Raw genomic sequence first — 26996 nt, forward strand, 5'->3', positions numbered from 1 at the left:
TGAGCGGGTTATTGCTGAGCAGGTGCTGCTTGATAGCGCTGTTACTGACACCTTCCATCACTTTACTGTATGATGGAGAGTAGTTTGATGGGGTGGTAATTGGCTAAGTTGAATATGTCCTGCTTTTTATGTGAAGGATATACCTAGGCAATTTTCCAAATTGTCAGGTAGATGCCAGCCTTGTAACTGTACTGGAACAGCTTGGCTGGGGGAGCGGCAAGTTCCGGAGCATAAGTCTTCAGTACTATTGCAGGAATGTTGTCAGGTTCATAGCCTTTTCAATATTCAGTGTCTCCAACCATTACTTGACATCATGCGGAGTGAATCGAACCAGCTGAAGACTGGCATCTCTTCATGTAACAAGCCCTTTGTTCCCAGGATCAACCTTGTGAACTTCCTTTGGACCATCACAAAGGCCAGCACATCCTTCCTCGGGGACCCAAAAATGGCCACAATATTCTAAAGGCAGTCTGACCAGACCCTTATTCAATCTCAGCAGTACATTCCTGCTCAAGCCTTCTAGCCCGCTCAAAATGAATGTCTGCATTCTGTTTACCTTCTTAACTGCAAACTGAACCTGTAACTTAATCTGAAGAATCCTGAACTAGGACCTAGGAGTCCCAATTCCCTCTGTTTTTCAGATTTCTGAAGCGTTTTCCCATTTAGAAAATAGTCTATGCTTCTATGTTTCCTACCAAAGTGTGAAACTCATACCTTCACACTTTGTATTCTATCTGCCAGTTCTTTGCCTACTCTCCTGGCTTGTCCAAGTCCTTCTGCAGCTTCCCCACTTCCTCAACATTACCTGCCCCTCCACCTATCTTTGTGTCATCTACAAACTTACCACCAATGCCCTCAATTCCTTCATCGTGACCATTATCAACACCTATGGAACTCCACTAGTTACTGACTGCCAGTCTGAAAACCCATTCTCCACCTTCTGCCAGGCAGCCAATCCTTCATTCTAGACACTTGTCTTATTGTGCAGCCTACTGTATAGAATCCTTTCAAAGAACCCCTACAGCGTGGAACAGTCTATAAGGCCCAACACATCCACACCAACTCTCCAAAGATAATCCCATCCAGACTCCACCCCACTCCACCACTACCCCATCCCTGTAACCCTGCATTTCCTGTGCCAATCCACTCATCCCTGAACACTATGGGCAGTTTGGCATGACCAATCCATCTAACCTGCACATCTTTACACTGTGGAAGGAAACCGGAGGACCCGGAGGAAAACCGCACAGCCACGGGCAGAATGTGCAAACTCCACACGGATAGTCGCCCGAGAGTAGAATCAAACCCAGGTTCCTGGTGCCGAGAAGCAGCAATGCTAATCACTGAACCACCGTGCCACCTGTGGAATGCAGTCAAAACCAAAGTCAATCCAAACCGATCATATGCACTGGCTGTCCATTATCTAACTTACTCATTACCTCCTGTAAGAATTCTAACAGATTTATCAGGCATGACCTCCCCTTAATGAAGGTTATGCTGACTCAGTCCTATTTTATCATGCACTTCTGAGACCTCCACAATCTCATCTTGAATAATGGGCTCTAAAATCTTACCAACAACTGAGACCAGAATAACTGGCCTATAATTTCCTGTCTTCTGCCTCCCTCTATTCTTAAACAGGGGTGTAACATTATCTGTTTTCCAATGCTCTGGTACCCTTCATAACCCACCTGTGACTCCTGAAAGATCATTACCAACACTTCCACAATCTCCTCAGCTATCTCCTTCAGAATACAGGTTTAGTCCATCTAGTCCCAGTGATTTATTTATCTTCAGAGCTTTCAGCTTCGCCAACCCCTTCTCCTTAGTGATGGCCACTACACTCATCTGTGTCCCCTGATCCTCTTGAAGTTCTGGTCTGCCACTGTGAACACTGATGCAAAGTATTCATTCAGTTCTTTCACCACTTTTTTGTTCCCCATTGCTACTTCTCCAGCCACACTCATAATTCTCTCATGAAATGTCCATGAGTGCAAGAGAAAAGTTTTAACAAAATGTGCCTTTTTCATCAATACTCAAGAACTGTACAGCCAAATGACTATTCGTATAAGAAGGGAGTATGTGGCAACATCTCATTCACTGGCTTCCCAAAGCATATTTATCACCCAGAATGACAAGAACAGTAGATGAGACCATCATCATCAAATTCCCCTCCGAGCCAATCGTGATTCTGACTTAGAAATATATCACTGTTCCTTCAGTGTCACTGGGTCATAATCCTAGAACTCGTTCCCTAACAGCACTTATTACTTTGGCAGTTGTCCACCAAGATGGTCTGCATCTTCTCAAAGTAATTAGGATTGGTTGACAGATGCTGGCCTTGCCGGTGATCCCCACATCTTGTGAATAAATGTTTAAAAATATGAGTTATGTTACAGATAACACCAACGCAGATGATATCCGTAATATGGAAGTGTTCTCCAAAATTCAGGAAGTCATAAACAGACTTGTAGAATGGGTGGATAAAAGGAAAATCCAAATCCTTACGGTGGAGTAGAGATAAAGACAAATGATTCATTGTTGTAGGCAAGTGAGGAAAGCACTTATTCTTTGGAAGGTAAGGAACTAAATAGGGCAGAGGAGCAAAGAAATGTGACAGTATAGATACAGAAATCACAGTACCATAAATCAATAAGACCATAATTACTGCAGGTTGCTTCTGGCACAAAGGGATAGACTATTTAAGAGATAAGGGCAACTTTTGATTGAACCTTGGGTTGGCCACATTTGGAGTAGTGCAAACAGCTGTAGTTCCACATGACAAACGGGATAGTGAAGCACTTGAGAAAACAAGGAAGAAATTTGGAAGGATGTTTATCAGAATTGATGTGAAGGTGCTGGTATTGGACTGAGTTGACAAGGTCAGAAGTCACACAACACCAGGTTAGTCCAACCAGTTTATTTGAAATCACAAGCTTTTGGAGCTCCTTTGACAGGTGAAGGGAAACACAATTGAGAGAATGAAACTCTCAGGAAAAGCTGAGAAGTGGACACTGACAATAGATCTTGAAAAAAACCGCTTGAAGGCAAGATTCAAGAAATTTGGTCTTTTTCAAAACAGAGAATGTGAAATATAAGTTTGATTAAAAGGTTCAGCAGAAAAGGAGTTTTGACAATGTCAGTGAGGGAGGAGTATCATTCTGCTCATCCTGCCCAAAGTAACCAAGCTGAGATGTTAAAGACTTCATCATGTCTGAAGTGTCAGCACTTACTGTCTCAGGAGTTGACACAAGGGTCAGCTGAAACTACAGGGATAGGGTCAGGTCGATATTAGTGAATCACTCATCCAGCTGTCCCAGTATAAGACTACTTGTATGCCAATAGCGTAAGCAGCAAGTGATAGATTGAGCCATGTAACTCCACAATCAATGGATCAGACCTAAGCTCTGAAGTCCCGCCACATCCAGTCGCAAATGGTGGTGAAATTAATCAACTCATTGGAGCAGGAGGCTCATTAAATATTTCCAGCCTCAATGACAGGAGAGCTCAGCACATCAGTGCAAAAGATAAGGCTGAAGCATTTGAAACAACCTTCAGCCAAAAAATGCTGAATGGATTATTCTTCTCAACCTCCTCAAGAGGTCCCCAGCATCACAGATGTCAGCTTCAGCCAATTCAATTCACTCCACATGATACCAAGAAATGGTTGGAAGCACTGGATACTGCCAAAGTCAATGGGTCCTGACAACGTTCTGGCATTAGTACTGAAAACTTGCCCTCTGGAGCATACTCTGTACCTAGCCAAGCTGTTCCAGTGTAGCTACAACACTAGCAACTTCCTGACAATTTGAAATATTTTAAAAATCAGGACAAGTCCAACCTAGTTAATTACTGTCCCATTAGTCTACTCTTAATAATCAGTAAAGTGATGGAAGATGTCATTAACAGTGCTATCAAGCAGCACCTAGTCAGCAATAACCTGCTTATTGATTTTTGATTTAGGTTCTGCCAGAGTCACAAAGTGCTTGACCTCAGTACAGCATTTTTGACAAAACAGCTGAAACCCAGTGGTGCGGCAAGAGTAATGACCCTTTACATCAAGGCTACAATTAACCGAGTGCAGCATGAGGGAGCTCTAACAAAACTGGAGTCAATGGGAATCAGAGGGCAATCTTTAATGAGCCTCCTCCTGCAATGAGTCAATCATGTCAGTCCAGAACATCTCTGCAGGAGTCCACCAGCATTTCTATGGTCCAGGCCCAACCATCTTCAGCTGCTTCAATGCCTTTCCCTCCTTCATAAGGTCAGAAATAGGGATGCTCACTGATGATTGCGCAATGTTCAGCACCATTCATGAAATCTCATATACTGAAGCAATCTATATCCAAAGTCAGCATGACCTGAACAGCATCCTGACATGGCTGACATGTAGCAATTAACATTTACACAATGCAAGTGCCAGGCAATGACCCATATTTAACAAGAGAGAATCCAACCATGCCCCTTGACATTCAATGGTGTTATCAGCACTGAATGTTCCACTATCACCATGTGCCACCCACCATATACATACTCTGACAACAAAAGCTGGTCAGAAGCCAGGAATTCTGTAGCGAACAACTCATTTCCTGATTCCCCAAAGCCTGTCCACCATCGATAAGACACAAGTCAGCAGTGTGATGGAATGTTCCCCACTTGCCTGGATGGATGTAGCTCCAACACTCCAACAACAACAAACAGGCTAAAGCAGCCCACTTGATTGGCACCATATCCATAAGTGCCCATCCCTCGACCAATACTCAGTAGCAACAGTGTGTACTGTCTTCAAGATGCACTGCAGAAATTCACCAGGGCTCCATAGATGGCACCATCCAACCACATGACCATTCCCATTTAAAAGGACAAGGGCAGCAGATATGTGGGAACACCACCTCCTGCAAGTTCCCTTCCAAGCCACTTGCCATCCTGATTTGGAAATAAGCTTGGCAGTGAGCTGGGTTCTTGTTGGCTTTAAATTAGTTTCCTGTTGGTCTTGAACCAGCAGTGCGCCATGAAGATTGGTGCTGGATCCACTGTTGTTTGTAATTTAATTAACCAATTTGGTGAGAATATATGAGGCATGTTTGGTAGGTTTGTAGGTGACACCAAAATTGGTGGTATAGTGGACAGTGAAGAAGGTTATCTAAGAGTACAATGGGATCCTGATCAACTGGACCAGTGGGTCACAGATTGGCAAATGGACTTTAATTCGGATAAATGTGAAGTGTTGCAGTTTGGTAAGACAAACCAGGTCAGGACTTACACGGTTAATGATAGGGTGCTGGGGAGTGTTGTCAAACAGAGAGACCTAAGGGTGTAAGTATTAGTTCCTTGAAATTGGCATCACAGATAAGCAGGGTGGTGACAAAGGCATTTGGCACACGTGCCTTTATCGGTCACAGCACACTGCATACAGCAGTTGGGACATCACATTATGGCTATACAAGATATTGGTAAGGCCACATTTAGAGTACTGCATGCAATTCTGGATGCCCTGCCATTGGAAGGATGAGCTGGACACAGGTCCACCCTAGCCTGGGGTCTCCTGGCAAGTGTGAAGCAGGACCCAAGCTGACTCCCCTGGCCTGGAATCGCAAGCTAGGCTGAGGGGCCCAGGTCTGCAGCTAGGCCCGGGGACCTGAAGGCAGAGAAAGGCAGTCTCCCTGTGTGACAGTCTTGTCCTGGCTGCATCTTCAATAAATTCTGTTGTTCCTAAATCAGCTTTTCCCCAACTCAGGAGCCATGAACTGAACTGTGATGAACTTTGTTTTAATTTTACTTTTTTTCTTTATTACATATAACTTCTGTCATTGATATAGGTCCTGTGGTGGGCAACTTGTAAAACTTTTCACTGAATTTTTCATGCAAAAGTACACATGACAATGGATTTCTATTCTGTTTTATCTATCTACAGGAGGTTGAGTGGCTTGGTATTTTGTCTGTTTATCTGATCTTCCTGTACCTTGATTGACAGAAGCCACAAAGGCATCATGTCCTTGAACATATCGCCATGGAGCTGAGAGGGAGAAGACAAAGAATGAAAGAGATGACTCCACCTCCTCTTAGTGGTTCTCTAAACAAAACAAATCCCAGCATTAAACTGGTGAGAGGCTGACAACAGTGTGGAATCTACTCACACCGTCCCTACCCCCAGCCCCTGTTTCCAGCCGATACAAGCACAGAATGTGGTCCAGCAATGCTCTAATTGGAACCTGTGTATGGGCCCTGTTTTCAAATGCTTGTCTCTGGATAACATGTGGTGTAGCCCAGAATGGCAGTGAGGAACATGGTCAGGCAGGGACAGGCCTGCCCCTTGGCAGTCAGTACAGTACCCAGCTTCAGCTCAGCAGAAGGTGCAGGCGCGTGGCCAACTCACCTCAACTGGAGAACCAACGATGTCCCACCATGTTTGGCTGTTGGGAGCAGGCAGCCCGGAGCAGGCTACAGGAGAAAGAGAACAGGAGTCAGCAGCTTGTGGGAGTGAAGGAGACGATGTCTCAGATACAGAAGGAGCTGAAAAAGCATCAACATCAAATCAAAGTACTAGACTTACAGGTGAGCTTGGGAATGGAAAACAGAAATGCAATTAACTACTAAAATAATGTTTGCAGCTTCAGGGCAACACAAAGTGCCCACATCCAATACAATGGGGTTAAAGTGGAGTCAAGAGTGTAATGTAAGAACTGCAACAACCAATTTACAGACACAGTGTGGTACTCGTCATGCAATTTGTTTTTGATTATGTTGTATTGTAATTACTAGTCACAGGACAGGAGGAGAATTCCCCACCTCTTCTTGAAGTAGAGGCAGGGCCATTTTATATCTGTCTTATCGAGCAGAGAAACTGTATGTTTAACATCACATTTGAAATACAGCACCTTTAGCAGTGCAGCATTTCCCCAATACTAAATCTCTGACAGTGTGGTATTCCCTCGGCACTGATTCTCCGACATACTCTCTCAGTATGACCCTCCGACAGTACAGCACTCTCTACCTATGGATCCTCTGACAGTGTGGCACTCCCTCAGTTCTGAACCTCTGACAGTGTGATATTTCCCTCAGTACTGATTTCCCAAAATGCACCACTCTCTCAGTACTGACACTCCAATAATGCAGGGAAAAATAGCAAAGTTGCTGGAAAAACTCAGCAGGTCTGGCAGCATCTGTGAAGCTAAAAATGTGTTAATGTTTTATCTCCAGTGACCCTTCCTCACAATGCAGCACTTCCTCAGTACTAATCCTCTGACAGTGTTGCAATTCCTTAGTATTGACCGTCTGACAGTACAGCGCTCCCTCAGTGTAATGTTTATAGTTGGGTGTGTGTTACCCCTTTTAGGGGGTGAGCCAGGTAACCTAGTGTAGGAGCTAGGAGTGGCAGTCTAACACTGACTCACGAGCTGAGAAAATTCACAAAAAAGTATTCCCCGTTCAGGTTTATCTTCCATTTACCTCTTGTGTTCTGCTTATAGTTCTAATTAACCTCAAAAACATTTTCTGAAGAAGGGTCTAGACCTGAAACATCAGCTATCCTGCTCCTCTGATGCTGCCTGACCTATTGTGTTTATCCAGTTCTACACTGTGTTACCTCTGACTCCAGCATTGGCAGTTCTTGCTATCTCCAGTTGAAAATGCCCCACCCTTGTCACTTGGGGGGTGTTCTGACGGCCATGTATGTTTGTTTCTGCTTCACTGTGAGGTAGCAGCTTACATATGATCTACATGTTTGTTTAGGACCACTTTACTGACCCAAACCTTGTATGTTACGGGACCTGACCACCTGTAAACCTCAAACAAAAACAGAAATTGCTGGAAATGCTCAGCAGGCCTGGTAGCATCTGTGAAGAGAAATCAGAGTTAATATTTCTGGTCTGGCAACACTTTCACAGAATTGTCAACCTCGCCTCCTACCCATTGAGGAATGTTCCTGTGGCTTTGACACCAAACTTTGTCCCCTGATGTAAACTGCATTCCTGCTTTCCACCCTCCCCTCCAAGTATGACAATATCAGGTTTAACCTGGTGCAGAGTCATTTCCCCATTAGCAACTCTGCTGGAGCTATTGCTGTCGTTGCATGAGGAGTGGTCCTATATCAAACAGGAACCAGGACAGTTTGGTATCGAGTGTAGCTATAGGCTGTTTCTTTAAGCCTGCTTTCAAAGTTTGGGCTGCTCTTTCCACCAGACCATTGAACGATGGATTGTGTGGAGCTGCCTGAATATGTCAAATGCCATTCGACTCAGGAGATACTTAAAATCTGTACTGGTAAATGTCATCCCATTATCCCTGACCAATACTTCCAGGAATCCATGTATTGTAAATGGTAGTCGCAGCTTTCAGTCATCATCCCCGAGTTTGATGAATGATCAAGGAACAAAGAAAATTATAGTACAGGAACAGGCCCTTGGCCCTCCAAACCTGCACTGACATGTTGCTTGTCATAACTAAAACCCCCTATCCTTCCGGATATCCTATCCCCCTCTATTCCCATCCTATTCATGTGTTTGTCAAGATACCCTTTAAGCGTCTCACCAGGTCCAGAAAGGTTTAATTCTGATTGTGCTGGCACTGTTTCCCCTATCACCACCAGCTGTTTTAGTTTTGCCAGGATGGGATCTTCCTTTGTCCAGTGTGTTCAGGAAATTTGGAACCAGAATGGACTGTTCCAGGAGATCTCTACTTGCTGGAGTTATACTGGTACAATGAAGGTGGTTGTTTGAGGTCAACCATCTCAGCTCCAGGAAAACTTTCCATCTTCATGATTTTATAGATTAGAGTCAAAGATTTAAGGATTTGGACTAGTGATGCACAGGGAATGTAAGGAAGAATCTTTTCCACTCAGCACGTACAATTACAGAGTGGAACACTGCTGGGAGGCCAAATGTCAAATGCGGATGCCTTAAGCTGCCTTTCACTGGTGGATAACCACCAAACAAGTGGCTGACGAACTAAATTCATATTTCTCTTCTGACTTCACAAGGAAGAACATAATAACATCCCAGAAATGATGGAGAACACAGGGTTTAGTGAGAAGGAGAAACTGAACCAACTCAGTATTAGTAGTGAAATAGTTTTGGAGACATTGATGGGATTGAAGGCTGATAAATTCCCAGGGTCTGACAATCTACACCGCTGAACACTTAAGGAAGTAGCATTGGAAATTGTTGATGTATTGGTGTTCATCTTCCATGATTCCTTAGATTCTGGAACAACTCCTACAGATTGAAGTGTAGCTAATGTTATTCACTATTTAAAAAGGGAGGTAAAGTGAAAACAGGGAATTATTGAGTCATCCTGATGGTGGGAATGGGAAGGTGCTAGAGTCATCCTGAGTATGAAGGATTTTATAGCAGAGCACTTACAAAACAGTGACAGGATCTGACATAGTCAGCACGGAATTACAAAAGGGAAGTCATGTTTGACAAATCTACAGTAATGCTTCGAGGGTGTAACTCGTCGTGTAATTCGGGGGAGACTTTCAGAAGGCGTTTGACAAAGTCCCACAAGAGAGATTAATGTGTAAAATTAAAAGATTTAGATGAAGGAACTAAATGTAATATCTCAAAATTTGCAGATAACATAAAGCTGGATGGGAAGGTGAGCTGTGAGGAGGATGCAGAGATGTTGCAGCATGATTTGGACAGGCTGAGTGAGTAGGCAAATACATGGCAGATATAGTATAAAGTCAAAAAATGTGAGGTTTTCCTGTGGTAACAAAAAAAGGAAGGGAGATTGTTATTTGAACAGCTGTAATTTTGAGAGAGGGGAATGTTTGACTAGACATTGTGCACTAGTCGCTGAAAGTAAGTGTGCAGGTGTAGCAGGCGGTGAAGAAGGTAAATTGTATGTTGGTCTTGTTAGTGAGACAATTCGAGTACAGGAACAGAGATGTCTTGCTACAATTATACTAGGCCTTAGTGAGGCAAACCAAGTAGGTTAGAGATGAATAGTATCAGAGATAATGGGAACTGCAGATGCTGGAGAATTCCAAGATAAAATGTGAGGCTGGATGAACACAGCAGGCCAAGCAGCATCTCAGGAGCACAAAAGCTGACGTTTCGGGCCTAGACCCTTCATCAGAGAGGGGGATGGGGAGAGGGAGCTGGAATAAATAGGGAGAGAGGGGGAGGCGGACCGAAGATGGAGAGTAAAGAAGATAGGTGGACAGAGTATAGGTGGGGAGGTAGGGAGGGGATAGGTCAGTCCAGGTAAGACGGACAGGTCAAGGAGGTGGGATGAGGTTAGTAGGTAGGAGATGGAGGTGCGGCTTGGGGTGGGAGGAAGGGATGGGTGAGAGGAAGAAGAGGTTAGGGAGGCAGAGACAGGTTGGACTGGTTTTGGGATGCAGTGGGTGGGGGGGAAGAGCTGGGCTGGTTGTGTGGTGCAGTGGGGGGAGGGGACGAACTGGGCTGGTTTAGGGATGCGGCGGGGGAAGGGGAGATTTTGAAATTGGTGAAGTCCACATTGATACCATTAGGCTGCAGGGTTCCCAAGCGGAATATGAGTTGCTGTTCCTGCAACCTTCGGGTGGCATCATTGTGACACTGCGGGAGGCCCATGATGGACATGTCATCTAGAGAATGGGAGGGGGAGTGGAAATGGTTTGCGACTGGGAGGTGCAGTTGTTTGTTGCGAACTGAGCGGAGGTGTTCTGCAAAGCGGTCTCCAAGCCTCCGCTTGGTTTCCCCAATGTAGAGGAAGCCACACCGGGTACAGTGGATGCAGTATACCACATTGGCAGATGTGCAGGTGAACCTCTGCTTAATGTGGAATGTCATCTTGGGGCCTGGGATAGGGGTGAGGGAAGAGGTGTGGGGGCAAGTGTAGCATTTCCTGCGGTTGCAGGGGAAGGTGCCGGGTGTGGTGGGGTTGGAGGGCAGTGTGGAGCAAACAAGGGAGTCACGGAGTGAGTGGTCTCTCCGGAAAGCAGACAGGGGTGGGGATGGAAAAATGTCTTGGGTGGTGGGGTCGGATTGTAAATGGCGAAAGTGTCGGAGGATGATACGTTGTATCCATCGAGAACGCCCTTGACCGCGTCTCCCGTATTTCCCACTACACATCCCTCACACTCCGCCCCCGCCACAACCGCCCTAAGAGGATCCCCCTCGTTCTCACACACCACCCTACCAACCTCCGGATACAACGCATCATCCTCCGACACTTCTGCCATTTACAATCCAACCCCACCACCCAAGACATTTTTCCACCCCTGTCTGCTTTCCGGAGAGACCACTCTCTCCGTGACTCCCTTGTTCGCTCCACACTGCCCTCCAACCCCACCACACCCGGCACCTTCCCCTGCAACCGCAGGAAATGCTACACTTGCCCCCACACCTCCTCCCTCACCCCTATCCCAGGCCCCAAGATGACATTCCACATTAAGCAGAGGTTCACCTGCACATCTGCCAATGTGGTATACTGCATCCACTGTACCCGGTGTGGCTTCCTCTACATTGGGGAAACCAAGCGGAGGCTTGGAGACTGCTTTGCAGAACACCTCCGCTCAGTTCGCAACAAACAACTGCACCTCCCAGTCGCAAACCATTTCCACTCCCCGTCCCATTCTTTAGATGACATGTCCATCATGGGCCTCCTGCACTGCCACAATGATGCCACCCGAAGGTTGCAGGAACAGCAACTCATATTCCGCCTGGGAACCCTGCAGCCTAATGGTATCAATGTGGACTTCACCAATTTCAAAATCTCCCCTTCCCCAACTGCATCCCTAAACCAGCCCAGTTCGTCCCCTCCCCCCACTGCACCACACAACCAGCCCAGCTCTTCCCCTCCACCCAAAACCAGTCCAACCTGTCTCTGCCTCCCTAACCGGTTCTTCCTCTCATCCATCCCTTCCTCCCACCCCAAGCCGCACCCCCATCTACCTGCTAACCTCATCCCACCTCCTTGACCTGTCCGTCTTCCCTGGACTGACCTATCCCCTCCCTACCTCCCCACCTATACTCTCTCCACCTACCTTCTTTTCTCTCCATCTTCAGTCCGCCTCCCCACTCTCCCTATTTATTCCAGTTCCCTCTCCCCATCCCCCTCTCTGATGAAGGGTCTAGGCCCGAAACGTCAGCTTTTGTGCTCCTGAGATGCTGCTTGGCCTGCTGTGTTCATCCAGCCTCACATTTTATCTAGCTTAGAGATGAAGTAGAATTACTTCACCCAATGAGTGGTGAGTCTGTGGAATTCTATGCAACAGAAAGCGCTTCATCGGAGGCTGCACTGATGATGTGACCCAGCAGGGTAATGAAACTGTGAGCAGTTTTGGTCTCCATGTCCGAGGAAGGATTTTTTGCTGCAGAAGGACAGTAGTGCAGGTTTATCAAATTGATTCCTAGGACGGCAGAACTGACTTAAGAGGAGAGATTGAGTCAGTTAGGATTGTATTCACTGGAGTTTAGAAGAATGATAGCCCATCTCATAGAAACTTATAAGATTCTAACAGGACTAAATGGGTTAGGTACAGGAAGGAATATCCCAATGGTGCAGGAGTCCAGAACCAGGGGTGATAGTTTAAGAATAAGGAGTGAACATTTTGGGACTAAAATGAAGAGATGGTGGTGGAAATCTTCAATGGGAGTGTAGCTGAGTCAGGAAACCTCACAACCTTTAAAAAGTACATAGATCAGCACTTGAAATGCATAACATTCAAGGCTCTGGGCCTATTGCAGGGAGATGGGGTTTGTGTAGATCTGGCCAACTTTGGCAGTACAGACCTGACAGGTCAAAGGACCTCTTCTATACTGTATGCTTCTCTGTATCATCAGCTATTTGTGATGAGCAACGTACTGAGAGTGCTCAACTGACATGCACTTGCAATACTTACAATGCAGTGTCCAATAGTGGATGCGATCCTATGATTGGACATCATTTGTTGGATAATCCTTAATGTACAAGGAATCACACTGACAACTGATTTCGGATTGTCACTTGGATTCACAATGTGGTATACTTGCATACACTGAAAGTTACATATAATGACACACAGTGCACCGTTCTTTGCAATAGAAAGAACATGTATTCACAAATTGCCTGTTTCAACTCAATAAAATAGATGACAGTCATTCATTAGTTAATTTCGCACGGCAATGTTTTGACCAATCAGAGCCAATATTCCAACCAATCAGCATTGTCTTCTAACAGTATACATGATGGTTTTCTCCTTTAATTTCTTTTCTTGAGGATTGTCCCGATGAGTGCAAGATGAAAAACTTCATCAAAATTAGTTTTTTTTCAGCAACCTATAAAAACCTATAAAATTTGAACAGAATAGATTCATGAAGGATGTTCACAATGACAGGGAAGTCAAGAACCGGGCCAGGGTCGGGGGGTGATTGGTCACAGTCTAAGGATACCGGGCAAACCAACTAGGTTAGAGATGAAGTGGAATTACTTCACCCAACGAGTGGTGAGTCTGTGGAATTCTGTGCCACAGAAAGCGCTTCATCGGAGGCTGCACTGATGATGTGACCCAGCAGGATAATGAAACATCTGCGAACTAACGAACCAATTCAGCAAGTGTACCAACCACAGCATCCACAACCCGAGCTACAAATCTACTCAAGAACCTTAGAAACTGGTCTATGATACCATTGTGTAATTTCAAGAAGGAGTTGGTTATAGCATTTGGGACTAAATGGATCAAAGGATATGGGAGAAAAACAGTAACAAACTGTGAACTTGATGATCAGTCATAATTATAATGAATGGCGAACCAGACATCAAGGGCTGAATGGCCTACTTCTGTTCCTAGTTTATATATTTCTGTGCCATAATCAAGTTCTGTACAACTAGATTACCAGTGTTTTGACAAAACTAATGCATTGCAGATACTAAAGATCTGAAATAAAAATAAGAAGCGCGAGAGTTACTCATCAGATATGGCAGTATCTGTGGAGAGAGAAAGAGTTTTTTTATTCATTTGTGGAATATGGGTCTTGCTGACTGAGCCAGCAATTTATTGCCCCTCCTTTGGTCCTTGTTGCCCTTGAGAAGGTGATGGTGAGCTGCCTTCTTGAACTACTGCAGTCCATATGCTATGGGTTGACCCACTATTAGGGTGCCATTAGGGAGGGAATTCCAGGATTTTGACCCAGCAACAGTGAGGAAACAGCCATATATTTCCAAGTCAGGACGATAAGTGATTTAGAGGGGAACTTGCCACTGGTGGTGTTCCAGTGTATCTGCAGCCCTTGTCCTTCTAGATGAAATTAGTTGTGAGTTTGAAAATGGGCTGTCTGAGGATCTGCGGTGAATTTCTGCAGTGCATCTTGTGGATAATTTTGTTGGAAGACTGCAACATTGCAAACACAGTAGACCAGATTGAAACAAGTTCAAGTAAAGTACTGTTTCACCTAGAAGGTAAGTTCAGGTTTTGTATGGTGAGGAGGAGGGAGATGCATGGCCAAGTGCTACACCTTCTGTGATTGCATTAGAAGGTGCTAAGGGGCAGTGAGGAAGTGTAGTGAGTGATGGAAGAATCACAGAGGGAACATTACCTATCTAATGCTGACAGTGGAGGAGAGGGGAAGATGTGTTTGGTGGTGGCATCCTGCTAGAGGTGGCAGGAATGGCAGAATATGATCATTTGAATGTGGAGATTAAGAAGGTTTTACTGTTGGGGAAGAATGGAGGGGAAATAGAAGAATGGGAATTAATTGGACGTGCCTGAGGGTCCTGTCAATCATGGTGGGTTGGGAGAGGGTCTTTAGTTGAGGTAAAAGGAGGTCATGTTGGCAGCATTTCTGAGGAAGGTGACATCATCAGAATAGATGCAACAGAGACTAAGAAACTGGGAGAATGAAATGGAGTCCTTACCAGAAGCAGGATGTGAGGAATTGTATTCGAGGTAACTGTGGTGTGTTCTGTTAGATTTATGGTGGATACTGGTGAACGGCCTATCCCAGGAATGAAAACTGTTTGGCCATCCTTCATTGTCTGTACATCAGAGTTGTAGCATGTAGCACTTTGACAGACTAGCCGCAGAGGAGATGTTTCCCCTGGCCAAAGGGTCTAGAACAAAGGGTCACAATATCTGGATTTCCAGTTTGTAAAGGTGTTAAGGGATATGGGGAGATAGTATGGCATTGAGTTAGAGTTTCAGGCGTGATCAAATTGAATGGCAAGACATGTTTGGTAGGCTGAATGCCCTCCTTTTGCTCCTATTTTCAATGTTTCTATTTTCTGTGTAACAGTATCTTTGGGATATGATGCTCCAATATATCTACACGATTGATGTGAAGGGGTCATTGCCTGGAGACCTGTGTGAGTCACCTATTCCAGATTTACCTGATGCATTTTTGTGATCTTTCCCAGCTCCAGGAGAAGGGTCAAAAGGATATGAAGTTGGAGACTGAGGTACAGCACATGAAACAGCGATCCAGTGAGACCAGTACCTTATTGCATATTCATGCCTCACTCATCTATGACTTGCAGACACAGGTTCACAACCTGTTGGTGCGGCTGGACCAGGCTCACAGCAAAAGCAATTGTTCGCTCCAACACCACCACCTGTGCGAACACCACAAACTTTCAGGTAGGTCCTTCAAATTATCCCGTCTTTTCTCCAACTGACACATCCCCCCGTTAGGGCACAGATCCCTCCCAAACTAATCAACTGGCTCCCATAAGGAAAGAACCCCTGGTACCTATTGCTAAAACACATTCCCATGGAGCAGACTAGACTGCGAATGTCAGCAGAATATCTGACCATAACATGTCGACCATCACACACTGAACAATAACATGAAGACCGGAACATATTGACCGTCACATACTGACCGTGACACACTGACAGTCACACACTGACCATACCACACCAACAGTCAAACAGTGACTGAAACACATTGACCATCACACACTCACTGTAACACACTGACAATAACTTACTGACAATCACACACTGGCTGTGACACACCGACTGTCACACAATGACCATCACACACTGACAGTAACACACAGACCATCATACACTGACCATACCACACCAACCATCACGCACTGACTGTTACACACAGACTTTAACACACTGACAGTAATACACAGGCCATCACACACTGACCATACCACACCGACAATCACACACTGACTGTTACACACAGACCATCACACTGATCATACCACACCGACCATCACACACTGACCATACCACACCAACCATCACACACTGACTGTAACACACAGACCATAACTCACTGACAATCACACACTGGCTGTGACACACTGACTGTCTCACACTGACCATACCACACCGATCGTCACACACTGACTGTAACACACAGACAGTCACACACTGACCATCACACTCAGACATAACACACTGACCGTCAGACATTGCCCGTAGCACACCAAAAATCACACACTTACTGTAACACACAGACCATCACACACTGACCATACCACACCAAGCATCACACACTGTCTGTAACACACATCCATCACACACTGACCATACCACACCGAGCATCACACACTGACTGTAACACACAGACAGTCATACACTGACAATACCACACCGACCATCACACACTGACTGCAACAAACAGACAGTCATAGACTGACAATACCACACCGACCATCACACACTGACTGTAACACACAGACCATCGTACACTGACCATACCACACCGACCATCACACACAGACCATTATACACTGACCCTAATTCACAGGCAATCACACACTGACCATACCACACCGACCATCACACACTGGCTGTAACACACAGGCTGTCACACACTGACCATACCACACCGACCATCACACACTGACCGTAACTCGCTGACAATCGCACACTGACTGTAACACATGGACCATCGCACGCTGGCTGTGACACACTGACTGTCTCATACTGACCATACCACACCGACCATCATACACTGACCATACCACGCCAACCATCATACACTGACTGTAACACACTGACCATCATACACTGACCATACCACGCCAACCATCACACACAGACTGTTACACACAGACCATTATACACTGCCCCTAATTCACAGGCAATCATACACTGACCATACCACACCAGCCATCACACACTGACTGTAACACACAGACCGTCATACACTGACCATACCACACCAACCATCACACACTGACTGTTACACACAGACTGTAACACACTGACTGTAATATGCGGACCATCACACACTGACCGTAATACACAGGCCGTCACACACTGACCATACCACAGCGACCATCACACACTGACCATACCACACCAACCATCACACACTGACTGTAACACACAGACCATAACTCACTGACAATCACACACTGGCTGTGACACACTGACTGTCTCACACTGACCATACCACACCGATCGTCACACACTGACTGTAACACACAGACAGTCACACACTGACCATCACACTCAGACATAACACACTGACCGTCATACATTGCCCGTAGCACACCAAAAATCACACACTTACTGTAACACACAGACCATCACACACTGACCATACCACACCAAGCATCACACACTGTCTGTAACACACATCCATCACACACTGACCATACCACACCGAGCATCACACGCTGACTGTAACACACAGACAGTCATACACTGACAATACCACACCGACCATCACACACTGACTGTAACTAACAGTCAGTCATACACTGACAATACCACACCGACCATCACACACTGACTGTAACACACAGACCATCGTACACTGACCATACCACACCGACCATCACACACAGACCATTATACACTGACCCTAATTCACAGGCAATCACACACTGACCATACCACACCGACCATCACACACTGACCGTAACTCGCTGACAATCGCACACTGACTGTAACACATGGACCATCACACACTGGCTGTGACACACTGACTGTCTCATGCTGACCATACCACACCGACCATCATACACTGACCATACCACGCCAACCATCATACACTGACTGTAACACACTGACCATCATACACTGACCATACCACGCCAACCATCACACACAGACTGTTACACACAGACCATTATACACTGCCCCTAATTCACAGGCAATCATACACTGACCATACCACACCAACCATCACACACTGACTGTTACACACAGACTGTAACACACTGACTGTAATATGCGGACCATCACACACTGAACGTAATACACAGGCCGTCACTCACTGACCATACCACAGCGACCATCACACACTGACCATACCACACCAACCATCATACACTGACTGTAACACACAGACCATAACTCACTGACAATCACACACTGGCTGTGACACACTGACTGTCTCACACTGACCATACCACACCGATCGTCACACACTGACTGTAACACACAGACAGTCACACACTGACCATCACACTCAGACATAACACACTGACCGTCATACATTGCCCGTAGCACACCAAAAATCACACACTTACTGTAACACACAGACCATCACACACTGACCATACCACACCAAGCATCACACACTGTCTGTAACACACATCCATCACACACTGACCATACCACACCGAGCATCACACGCTGACTGTAACACACAGACAGTCATACACTGACAATACCACACCGACCATCACACACTGACTGTAACTAACAGTCAGTCATACACTGACAATACCACACCGACCATCACACACTGACTGTAACACACAGGCTGTCACACACTGACCATACCACACCGACCATCACACACTGACCGTAACTCGCTGACAATCGCACACTGACTGTAACACATGGACCATCACACACTGGCTGTGACACACTGACTGTCTCATACTGACCATACCACACCGACCGTCATACACTGACCATACCACACCAACCATCACACAGTGACTGTAACACACAGGCCGTCCCGTCACACACTGACCATACCACACTAACCATCACACACTGACTGTTACACACAGACTATCACACACTGACCATACCACACCAGCCATCACACACTGACCGTAACTCACTGACAATCGCACACTGACTGTAACACGCGGACCATCACACACTGGCTGTGACAAACTGACTGTCTCATACTGACCATACCACACCGACCGTCACACACTGACCATACCACACCAACCATCACACAGTGACTGTAACACACAGGCCGTCACACACTGACCATACCACACCAAGCATCACACACTGTCTGTAACACACATCCATCACACACTGACCATACCACACCGAGCATCACACGCTGACTGTAACACACAGACAGTCATACACTGCCAATACCACACCGACCATCACACACTGACTGTAACAAACAGACAGTCATACACTGACAATACCACACCGACCATCACACACTGACTGTAACACACAGACCATCGTACACTGACCATACCACACCGACCATCACACACAGACCATTATACACTGACCCTAATTCACAGGCAATCACACACTGACCATACCACACCGACCATCACACACTGGCTGTAACACACAGGCTGTCACACACTGACCATACCACACCGACCATCACACACTGACCGTAACTCGCTGACAATCGCACACTGACTGTAACACATGGACCATCGCACACTGGCTGTGACACACTGACTGTCTCATACTGACCATACCACACCGACCATCATACACTGACCATACCACGCCATCCATCATACACTGACTGTAACACACTGACCATCATACACTGACCATACCACGCCAACCATCACACACAGACTGTTACACACAGACCATTATACACTGCCCCTAATTCACAGGCAATCATACACTGACCATACCACACCAGCCATCACACACTGACTGTAACACACAGACCGTCATACACTGACCATACCACACCAACCATCACACACTGACTGTTACACACAGACTGTAACACACTGACTGTAATATGCGGACCATCACACACTGACCGTAATACACAGGCCGTCACACACTGACCATACCACAGCGACCATCACACACTGACCATACCACACCAACCATCACACACTGACTGTAACACACAGACCATAACTCACTGACAATCACACACTGGCTGTGACACACTGACTGTCTCACACTGACCATACCACACCGATCGTCACACACTGACTGTAACACACAGACAGTCACACACTGACCATCACACTCAGACATAACACACTGACCGTCATACATTGCCCGTAGCACACCAAAAATCACACACTTACTGTAACACACAGACCATCACACACTGACCATACCACACCAAGCATCACACACTGTCTGTAACACACATCCATCACACACTGACCATACCACACCGAGCATCACACGCTGACTGTAACACACAGACAGTCATACACTGACAATACCACACCGACCATCACACACTGACTGTAACTAACAGTCAGTCATACACTGACAATACCACACCGACCATCACAAACTGACTGTAACACACAGGCTGTCACACACTGACCATACCACACCGACCATCACACACTGACCGTAACTCGCTGACAATCGCACACTGACTGTAACACATGGACCATCACACACTGGCTGTGACACACTGACTGTCTCATACTGACCATACCACACCGACCGTCATACACTGACCATACCACACCAACCATCACACAGTGACTGTAACACACAGGCCGTCCCGTCACACACTGACCATACCACACTAACCATCACACACTGACTGTTACACACAGACTATCACACACTGACCATACCACACCAGCCATCACACACTGACCGTAACTCACTGACAATCGCACACTGACTGTAACACGCGGACCATCACACACTGGCTGTGACAAACTGACTGTCTCATACTGACCATACCACACCGACCGTCACACACTGACCATACCACACCAACCATCACACAGTGACTGTAACACACAGGCCGTCACACACTGACCATACCACACCAAGCATCACACACTGTCTGTAACACACATCCATCACACACTGACCATACCACACCGAGCATCACACGCTGACTGTAACACACAGACAGTCATACACTGCCAATACCACACCGACCATCACACACTGACTGTAACAAACAGACAGTCATAAACTGACAATACCACACCGACCATCACACACTGACTGTAACACACAGACCATCGTACACTGACCATACCACACCGACCATCACACACAGACCATTATACACTGACCCTAATTCACAGGCAATCACACACTGACCATACCACACCGACCATCACACACTGGCTGTAACACACAGGCTGTCACACACTGACCATACCACACCGACCATCACACACTGACCGTAACTCGCTGACAATCGCACACTGACTGTAACACATGGACCATCGCACACTGGCTGTGACACACTGACTGTCTCATACTGACCATACCACACCGACCATCATACACTGACCATACCACGCCAACCATCACACACAGACTGTTACACACAGACCATTATACACTGCCCCTAATTCACAGGCAATCATACACTGACCATACCACACCAGCCATCACACACTGACTGTAACACACAGACCGTCATACACTGACCATACCACACCAACCATCACACACTGACTGTTACACACAGACTGTAACACACTGACTGTAATATGCGGACCATCACACACTGACCGTAATACACAGGCCGTCACACACTGACCATACCACAGCGACCATCACACACTGACCATACCACACCAACCATCACACACTGACTGTAACACACAGACCATAACTCACTGACAATCACACACTGGCTGTGACACACTGACTGTCTCACACTGACCATACCACACCGATCGTCACACACTGACTGTAACACACAGACAGTCACACACTGACCATCACACTCAGACATAACACACTGACCGTCATACATTGCCCGTAGCACACCAAAAATCACACACTTACTGTAACACACAGACCATCACACACTGACCATACCACACCAAGCATCACACACTGTCTGTAACACACATCCATCACACACTGACCATACCACACCGAGCATCACACGCTGACTGTAACACACAGACAGTCATACACTGACAATACCACACCGACCATCACACACTGACTGTAACTAACAGTCAGTCATACACTGACAATACCACACCGACCATCACACACTGACTGTAACACACAGGCTGTCACACACTGACCATACCACACCGACCATCACACACTGACCGTAACTCACTGACAATCGCACACTGACTGTAACACATGGACCATCACACACTGGCTGTGACACACTGACTGTCTCATACTGACCATACCACACCGACCGTCATACACTGACCATACCACACCAACCATCACACAGTGACTGTAACACACAGGCCGTCCCGTCACACACTGACCATACCACACTAACCATCACACACTGACTGTTACACACAGACTATCACACACTGACCATACCACACCAGCCATCACACACTGACCGTAACTCACTGACAATCGCACACTGACTGTAACACGCGGACCATCACACACTGGCTGTGACAAACTGACTGTCTCATACTGACCATACCACACCGACCGTCACACACTGACCATACCACACCAACCATCACACAGTGACTGTAACACACAGGCCGTCACACACTGACCATACCACACCAACCATCACACAGTGACTGTAACACACATCCATCACACACTGACCATACCACACCGAGCATCACACGCTGACTGTAACACACAGACAGTCATACACTGCCAATACCACACCGACCATCACACACTGACTGTAACAAACAGACAGTCATACACTGACAATACCACACCGACCATCACACACTGACTGTAACACACAGACCATCGTACACTGACCATACCACACCGACCATCACACACAGACCATTATACACTGACCCTAATTCACAGGCAATCACACACTGACCATACCACACCGACCATCACACACTGGCTGTAACACACAGGCTGTCACACACTGACCATACCACACCGACCATCACACACTGACCGTAACTCGCTGACAATCGCACACTGACTGTAACACATGGACCATCGCACACTGGCTGTGACACACTGACTGTCTCATACTGACCATACCACACCGACCATCATACACTGACCATACCACGCCAACCATCATACACTGACTGTAACACACTGACCATCATACACTGACCATACCACGCCAACCATCACACACAGACTGTTACACACAGACCATTATACACTGCCCCTAATTCACAGGCAATCATACACTGACCATACCACACCAGCCATCACACACTGACTGTAACACACAGACCGTCATACACTGACCATACCACACCAACCATCACACACTGACTGTTACACACAGACTGTAACACACTGACTGTAATATGCGGACCATCACACACTGACCGTAATACACAGGCCGTCACACACTGACCATACCACAGCGACCATCACACACTGACCATACCACACCAACCATCACACACTGACTGTAACACACAGACCATAACTCACTGACAATCACACACTGGCAGTGACACACTGACTGTCTCACACTGACCATACCACACCGATCGTCACACACTGACTGTAACACACAGACAGTCACACACTGACCATCACACTCAGACATAACACACTGACCGTCATACATTGCCCGTAGCACACCAAAAATCACACACTTACTGTAACACACAGACCATCACACACTGACCATACCACACCAAGCATCACACACTGTCTGTAACACACATCCATCACACACTGACCATACCACACCGAGCATCACACGCTGACTGTAACACACAGACAGTCATACACTGACAATACCACACCGACCATCACACACTGACTGTAACTAACAGTCAGTCATACACTGACAATACCACACCGACCATCACACACTGACTGTAACACACAGACCATCGTACACTGACCATACCACACCGACCATCACACACAGACCATTATACACTGACCCTAATTCACAGGCAATCACACACTGACCATACCACACCGACCATCACACACTGACCGTAACTCGCTGACAATCGCACACTGACTGTAACACATGGACCATCACACACTGGCTGTGACACACTGACTGTCTCATGCTGACCATACCACACCGACCATCATACACTGACCATACCACGCCAACCATCATACACTGACTGTAACACACTGACCATCATACACTGACCATACCACGCCAACCATCACACACAGACTGTTACACACAGACCATTATACACTGCCCCTAATTCACAAGCAATCATACACTGACCATACCACACCAACCATCACACACTGACTGTTACACACAGACTGGAACACACTGACTGTAATATGCGGACCATCACACACTGACCGTAATACACAGGCCGTCACTCACTGACCATACCACAGCGACCATCACACACTGACCATACCACACCAACCATCATACACTGACTGTAACACACAGACCATAACTCACTGACAATCACACACTGGCTGTGACACACTGACTGTCTCACACTGACCATACCACACCGATCGTCACACACTGACTGTAACACTCAGACATAACACACTGACCGTCATACATTGCCCGTAGCACACCAAAAATCACACACTTACTGTAACACACAGACCATCACACACTGACCATACCACACCAAGCATCACACACTGTCTGTAACACACACCCATCACACACTGACCATACCACACCGAGCATCACACGCTGACTGTAACACACAGACAGTCATACACTGACAATACCACACCGACCATCACACACTGACTGTAACTAACAGTCAGTCATACACTGACAATACCACACCGACCATCACACACTGACTGTAACACACAGGCTGTCACACACTGACCATACCACACCGACCATCACACACTGACCGTAACTCGCTGACAATCGCACACTGACTGTAACACATGGACCATCACACACTGGCTGTGACACACTGACTGTCTCATACTGACCATACCACACCGACCGTCATACACTGACCATACCACACCAACCATCACACAGTGACTGTAACACACAGGCCGTCCCGTCACACACTGACCATACCACACTAACCATCACACACTGACTGTTACACACAGACTATCACACACTGACCATACCACACCAACCATCACACACTGACCGTAACTCACTGACAATCGCACACTGACTGTAACACGCGGACCATCACACACTGGCTGTGACACACTGACTGTCTCATACTGACCATACCACACCGACCGTCACACACTGATCATACCACACCAACCATCACACAGTGACTGTAACACACAGGCCGTCACACACTGACCATACCACACTAACCATCACACACTGACTGTTACACACAGACCATCATACACAGGCCATACCACACCAACGATCACACACGGACTGTAACACACAGACCGTCACACACTGACCATACCACACCGACCATCACGTACTGACTGTTACACACAGACTGTAACACACTGACTGTAATACACAGGCCATCACACACTGACCATACCACAGCGACCATCACACACTGACTGTAACACACAGACCGTCACACACGAACCGTTACACACTGACTGTAATACACAGGCCATCACACACTGACCCTAACTCACAGGCAATCACACACTGACCATACCACAACAAGCATCACACACTGACTGTAACACACAGACCATCAAACACTGACCATACCACACCAACCATCACACACTGACTGTAACAAACAGACTGTAACACACTGACCATAGCACAACAACCATCGGACACTGACCATACCACACCAACCATCAAACAGTGACTGAAACACATTGACCATCATACACTGACTGTCACACACTGACGATAACTCACTGACAATCACAGACTGGCTGTGACACTGACTGTCTCACAATGACCATACCACGCCAACCATCACACACTGACTGTTACACACAGACCATCATACACTGACCATACCACACCAACCATCTCACACTGACTGTAACACACAGACTATCATACACTGACCATACCACACCGGCCATCACACACAGATTGTTGCACACAGACCATTATACACTGACCCTAATTCACATGCAATCACACACTGACCATACCGCACCAGCCATCACACACTGACCCTAACACACAATCACACACTGACCAAAGCACACCGACCATCACACACTGACTGTAACACACAGACCGTCACACACTGACCATACCACACTGACTGTTACACACAGACCATCACACTGACCATACCACACCGACGATCACACACTGACCATACCACACAGACCATCACAGACTGATCATACCACGCCAACCATCACACACTGACTGTAACACACCAACCATCATACACTGACCATACCACGCCAACCATCACACACAGACTGTTACACACAGACCATTATACACTGCCCCTAATTCACAGGCAATCATACACTGACCATACCACACCAGCCATCACACACTGACTGTAACACACAGACCGTCATACACTGACCATACCACACCAACCATCACACACTGACTGATACACACAGACTGTAACACACTGACTGTAATATGCGGACCATCACACACTGACCGTAATACACAGGCCGTCACACACTGACCATACCACAGCGACCATCACACACTGACCATACCACACCAACCATCACACACTGACTGTAACACACAGACCATAACTCACTGACAATCACACACTGGCTGTGACACACTGACTGTCTCACACTGACCATACCACACCGATCGTCACACACTGACTGTAACACACAGACAGTCACACACTGACCATCACACTCAGACATAACACACTGACCGTCATACATTGCCCGTAGCACACCAAAAATCACACACTTACTGTAACACGCAGACCATCACACACTGACCCTAACTCACAGGCAATCACACACTGACCATACCACAACAAGCATCACACACTGACTGTAACACACAGACCATCAAACACTGACCATACCACACCAACCATCACACAGTGACTGTAACACACCGATCATCACACACTGACCATACCACATCAACCATCACACACTGACTGTAACA

General features: G+C 46.6%; 1 protein-coding gene across 1 annotated transcript in view; it reads left to right on the top strand.

The window, feature by feature from the left end:
* The window catches only part of LOC125455213 (fibrinogen-like protein 1), a 62648-nt gene that overhangs the window by 5815 nt on the left and 29837 nt on the right, over positions 1–26996 (top strand). Inside the window, exons 3-4 of the mRNA XM_059648864.1 lie at positions 6266–6555; positions 15319–15538. Coding sequence (XP_059504847.1) covers positions 6266–6555; positions 15319–15538 — 510 coding nt within the window. The remainder of the gene's footprint in view (positions 1–6265; positions 6556–15318; positions 15539–26996) is intronic.

This window comes from Stegostoma tigrinum, chromosome 9 (genome assembly GCF_030684315.1).
Source record: "Stegostoma tigrinum isolate sSteTig4 chromosome 9, sSteTig4.hap1, whole genome shotgun sequence".
Lineage (NCBI taxonomy): Eukaryota > Metazoa > Chordata > Chondrichthyes > Orectolobiformes > Stegostomatidae > Stegostoma > Stegostoma tigrinum.